General features: G+C 47.5%; 1 protein-coding gene across 1 annotated transcript; it reads right to left on the bottom strand.

The window, feature by feature from the left end:
• Positions 1 to 272: 272 nt before the first annotated feature.
• PLD6 (phospholipase D family member 6) lies at positions 273 to 5,404 on the bottom strand. Its single transcript, XM_088448079.1, has 2 exons — positions 4,924 to 5,404; positions 273 to 2,247 (listed from the first exon to the last, which is right to left on the bottom strand). Exons 1-2 carry the CDS (start codon positions 5,312 to 5,314, stop codon positions 2,003 to 2,005), a joined length of 636 nt encoding a protein of 211 aa, XP_088304205.1. The 5' UTR covers positions 5,315 to 5,404; the 3' UTR covers positions 273 to 2,002.
• Between the last annotated feature and the right edge of the window lie 394 nt (positions 5,405 to 5,798).

Genomic DNA, 5,798 nt, shown 5'->3' with positions numbered 1-5,798 from the left:
TGACGTCAAATCCAAGCGACCACTTTCACTCCGCAAAAGCCGGATCTATGCAGACCCGACTGCGGTGTGAGCGGCGCTGACTCGGGAATATCCCGAGTTGGCGCCGGCAAAATTCCGGGTCTGATCCGGATAGGAACTTTGTTCCAACTCCGGGTCAGACCCGGAATTTAGGTGGAAAAGGGGTATAAGTGGTCATCACCCCCTATCCCCATCATGAAATGAGTTAGTGCGTGGATAACGCAGTTCCTTTAGGCATCAATAACCATTAACATTGTTATGCTGGCCAGACACAAGGGACGGGGTGGCAAGTGTAACAATGTATGATCAGTACCAGCTTCAAAACAGAATATGACTGATATAGCCTCACCCATTACACACAAACCCAAAACAGTTTGTCAGTGGTTCTCAAACTTGGTCCTCAGGAACCCACACAGGTCACATTTTCCAGAGCTTGGAGCAAGTGCACAGGTGTATTTATTACTCAATTACACATTTTAAAAGATCCACAGGTGGACCTAATTATTTCACTTATAATTCTGTGAGACCTGGAAAACATGCACTGTTTGGGGTCCTGAGGATCGAGTTTGAGAACCTGTGGTTTAATGCCGCACATCCACTAGGGAAAGACAGTACGATTACAACTTCGTAATCACACCGTCGTTCCCCCATCCCCTGCAGTTCCTACACTGAACGATTAGTCGTAATCATTCAATCACACTTTAATATTGCCTAGTGGATGTGCGCCCAAGTCCTAGCATGAGATGAATGAACCTGTAAAAGGCCTAAGAATGTGCTGGGTCTTGATAATGGGTGTGTACTATATAGCACTTCCACATCAGATGTGCACCCCCTCATATTTATTTAAAGGAATCTGAAAATCAGGTCTGCTTCTTTATTTGTTGTTTTATGTAGGGATGGCCATCGATGATTCATAATCATCGATGGTTTATGGCCAATGTCGAATGCTTCCCTCCATCAATGGGACAGCAAAACCAAATGTTTTTTTTTTTTTTTTTTTAACAAAGTGCTGGCACACGCAGCTTAGCTCCGGCCCCAGGTTCTGATTGGCCCATGTGCCAGTCAGTCAAATAACAGGGGTGCCTGTAGGTTAGTGAAATCTTCGATGGTCATACATTTCTTTGTTGGTAACCATCGATGGTCACTTGCTATATCACCATTGATGGTAACCACATTGATGGCCATCCCTAGTTTTATGTAGGCAGTGCCAGCCCTGATTCCAGTTTAGTGGCGGAGAAAGAAGCCTGTCTGCTGATCACTGGGGACAATGATATACGCTATGTTCTGGAAAGGGCCTTCACTTTGAGTGGGGCTGCTACTTTCACTACAACACAGGGTTGGCTACACATTCCACGTAGTATCAACAGTGCAGTGTTGGTGACCTGCTAAGGCAGCAGCAGCAGCCGTTCATAGGCGGAGCAAGGCCACAGGAGATCCTGGTCCACAAGTACACAGCTGGGACCAGGTTGAGAAAGACCCTACGTCCTAGGCTACAGCTAGGACAGGTGTGAGTGCACACCATGCACATGGGTAAAGGTCTAAATATTATTGTAGACTAGGATTGGTTTTTAGGTGCATGTGCTGCTCAGTATAACTTCCAATGTGTTTGAGATTAAACAACCCGGCTCTTCTGTCCGCCCCATCCATTTCTACTACAGGTGACAAACCGGCATTGCTGGAAACAGAAAGGGGCACGTGGAGACTGCAGGCAATAAAACGTTGGCTTTACCTTAAAATACAACATATAATTAGTATAAACGAATACTAAATAATAGTTGAACATAGAAAAATAGATCCAATGGTCTATTACCGATGTCTGGTCTGAGATACAATGTGTTATATGCTGGCATGTCCTTTGTGTTGGTCTGTTTGAAGGTAATAGAAATTCACTTAAAAAGAAAACGGTTACAATAAGGCTCCTTAAGTTCCTCTTCCTGTGAACAGGTCCCATGTAGAATGAGTAAAGCACTGGGAGGTTGGAGGTTTACTTCTTCTCCTTCTCTGGGAAGAACTCGTAGGTAGCAGGATCATACTCTTCCCAGAGCTGCTCAAACTCCCCCGAGTACGCACTTACGCACACACTATCATCTGTGATGAGAAGGTTCTCTCTGTTTGTCTGGATGGCCTGCATTGTCCAATTCATGGAGCCGGTGATGACAAGTTCCTTGTCTATTACTACAAACTTGTGATGCATGAATCCGGAGGCTTGATTGTGACGAACCTCAACACCTGGGAAACAAAGGAAAGCTCATTCATTCACAGAACGGGCAAATACACCTGGGTGCTAAGTCAGAGCTGGGCATAGATTAACCAACACCGATAACAGGGCTCACTAAAGAAAGTGATGACCATGCAACAAGTTTTTAAAGTAGTGTAGTAAGGACATTTCTAACGTCTTTAAGACCAGAGGGTGTCCCTAAATGGGTCTTTGGCAACTGCGATGTCCTAACACAAACTAAGCATCTACGTCCAGAGTTATCCTAGACTACCTGATCCCCAAGATGTCCATGCTTCACATACTCCGCTCTGGACCCCATCTACCCAAACTCAGATGTCGACCCAATTACCACCAACTCAGTTCCAGATCCAGTGGATTCCCCAACTCCGCTCCAGGCATGCTGACTCTCTCCAACTCCACTCCAGCTAAGCTTCTGAAAAAGGCCAACACTAGACCCAGTTGGATCCTGTCCCCCAATGCTAGACTCAGTACTCAACTCCACCACACCCGCCCCAGAACCCCCTAAACTCAGCTCCAACCCATTAACCGCTCCGACTGAGCTTAAGACACCCCAACTCAAAGCCCAGGGAATCAGAATGAGAGGCCTCCCCTGTCATCATTAAAATAATACAAAGAAGATATTTATGACACATATACAGTGTCATAAGTATCTGCTTTATATTATTCTAATCATTTTTACAGTGGAGTCAAATGTCAGCCCCCCCTTGACAATAGTAAAAGAGATGAAGCAGGGGGCCGAGCCGCTGGCAGCAAAAGCCCATTGAAAAAAAAAACAGGAGAGGCGGCACCTATACTGTACAAGTGCCTCATTTACAAAGACGTGCTTTCAGCACACATCAAAGCACGCCCCTGTCAGTGAGACAGATGTGATTGGGCATCAGATCCAGCACTGTCAGTGACTGTATCCGGCTGTCACTGTCACTGCTGTTCTCTATGACTGGGAGAGTGTCAGTCTGCAGGGCCCAAGCAGGCAGGCAACAAGTGAGTGTATAGTTTAATACATTCAATACACTAGCACTCCTCACCAAGTGGCTATTGTGATGTCCAGGTCTTCCGTTAACTTAATAGCACCGCACCCGCTATTAGGGAACCTGAAGCCCTGGACAACATATTTAGATATGTTTTATGCAGCCCATACACGGTGCGATTTTTTACACAAAGTGCTCGATTTCGATCAATCGTGCACATCGTGTGTTATTTCAGTGTGCATACCATGCCGATGTGTGTCCCCGAACTCGTCTAGTTGGATCGTAGATCTTACTGCAAAACAGTAAGATCTACGATGTGGAGTACAATTTTAATACACTTCTATGCATCGTATTGGAAGATCGTAACGATCAATCGGACAGAATTTGACCACATCGTATGAAGATTTTCAAGGGGAATCGTACTACACATCCTACCAACTTATCATTGTACCCTTACTGTTAGGTCTTACCTGGAATAAATGAGATTCTTACATGAGTATAACCACTTATTGCAAAAAATAATCCTGAGTTGTTCAGATACAGGTGAATGTATTTCTAGTTATTGTGCTGTTGACTTTGAGTATTCTTATGCTGTAAATTATGTTGAGATACAGGGGAATGTATGCAACCCGCCAATTGAATGGTGGATTTAATGTATCTCTTTCGGGTCCATATACTATGTGTGTGTAAATCTGGCTGATACTAACCAGTACCTCACCGCACATCACTGCCTGAGATGCCTCTCATACTGGCTCCCCAACACTAAACAAACATCCCTACCCCCCTGATACCCCATCCCTAAATCAGCTTTAGACCCTATAAGCCCCTAGACTCAAGAACTGCTCACTATCCTCAGTTGTAGAGCAAGAAGTCCTCCCAGGTACCTTCAGTAGATCATTCCCCTTCCCACTGACTCTGCCCCAAAACAGCCACCTCCCAACCAACCCTTTCAGATCACCCCACCACCAACAACCCTGATCACACCTAGGGATAGACATCATTTCATATCGGGGCTTCCACCATTGAAACCTTTTTTTTCCAATGGTAACCAACCATCACATCAAAAGTATTAGGCCGGGTACACATATAAGAGACCGGCAACCGTGCCGATGGACAGGACGATTACCCTTCGCCCCGTACCAGCGGAGATTGCCGGTACACACTGACCGATGTAATGAACGACTGAACAATACCCTTGTTCCATCCTCCATTACACTATACAGCGCCACATACGATATAGGCTAAATGGCTGTGCATCACGGCCAAGCCGAAGACATAGCATGCGACCCGCGGGAGCGTGCACACCAGATGATACCTCGCTCCAATATGACAAATTGTGTACGATATCGTTCTAGTATGTACCCGGCCTTATATATGAAAAACATTGCGATGGTTCGTGCACGCGCTACAAAAACATGTTTGCGAAGGCACGATCGCCAGCTGCCGCACTTTTTGATGTTAAACTGCTGAGCTCAGCTGTATTTTAACATGAAAAGGCCATCACTTCCACACCAATCATAGGCGGCCACCATCGCATGGTAATAAATACTACCATCACAACAAAAACATCGATGGTTAAGACAACAAAATTCGATGTTCATCTCTATCACACACCCCCAACTCAGAGCTCAGCTCCGTACCCCCTCACCCCCCGTGCTGACCCTCTAGCCCCCGCAATGACAGCAGATCGCTCCTCACCGGCCTGGCGCAGGACCCCGATCTGGGAGCCGGCCGCCGCCATGTAATCGCTGTCGGTGATGACTCTGACTCGGACCCCCCTGCGGTGCAGCAGCAGCACTGCCCGGGCCAGCGGGGGGCTGGAAAGGGTGAAGACGCAGAGCTCCAGGGTGCGCTGGGCCCCGAGGAGCCGCCTCATGAAGCGGGCCAGGGCGCCGTCGGTGTGTGGCAGCGGGCAGGGGCAGCGCATCCCGGGGCTCAGCAGCTGCTCCGTGCAGGTGACGGGGACCGGGAAGAAGAGCACCTCCCGCACCGGCCGCCGCCGTCTCAGGAACCGGAACAGCCCCTCCAGGCCCACCGTGACGGCTATGGCGGCCATCCCGCACAGCTTCCAGGGCACCGCGGGGACCATGACAGGAGAGAGAGAGATGGGGGAGGAGGCGGGAAATGTCCGGCGTGAGGGGAGGAGAGAGAGAGAGAGAGACTGTATATACTGTGACTGAGGGAGGAGAGTGACTGTATATTATTATACTGTGGCTGAGAGGAGAGTGACTATATTATACTGATGCTGTGGGGGGAGAGTGACTGTATATTATACTGTGACTGAGGGAGGAGACTGACTATATTATACTGTGGCTGAGAGGAGAGTGATTGTATATTATACTGTGGCTGAGAGAGGAGAATGACTATATTATACTGTGACTGAGGGAGGAGAGTGACTGTATATTATACTGTGACTGAGGGAGGAGAGTGATTGTATATTATACTGTGGCTGAGGGAGGAGAGTGACTGTATATTATACTGTGACTGAGGGAGGAGAGTGATTGTATATTATACTGTGGCTGAGGGAGGAGAGTGACTGTATATTATTATACTGTGGCTGAGAGGAGAGTGAC

Source organism: Taudactylus pleione, unplaced genomic scaffold (assembly GCF_031769625.1).
Source record: "Taudactylus pleione unplaced genomic scaffold, aTauple2 ptg000451l, whole genome shotgun sequence".
NCBI lineage: Eukaryota > Metazoa > Chordata > Amphibia > Anura > Myobatrachidae > Taudactylus > Taudactylus pleione.
The sequence above is the reverse complement of the archived record's forward strand: the minus strand, read 5'-3'. Positions and strand labels throughout refer to the sequence as shown.

Coding starts and splice junctions, on each gene's coding strand:
- PLD6 (XM_088448079.1), bottom strand. CDS start 5,314: ATGGTCCCCGCGGTGCCCTGGAAGCTGTGCGGGATGGCCGCCATAGCC. Junction 2,248..4,923: donor CGGGGTCCTGCGCCAGGCCG/GTGAGGAGCGAT, acceptor TTTGTTTCCCAG/GTGTTGAGGTTCGTCACAAT.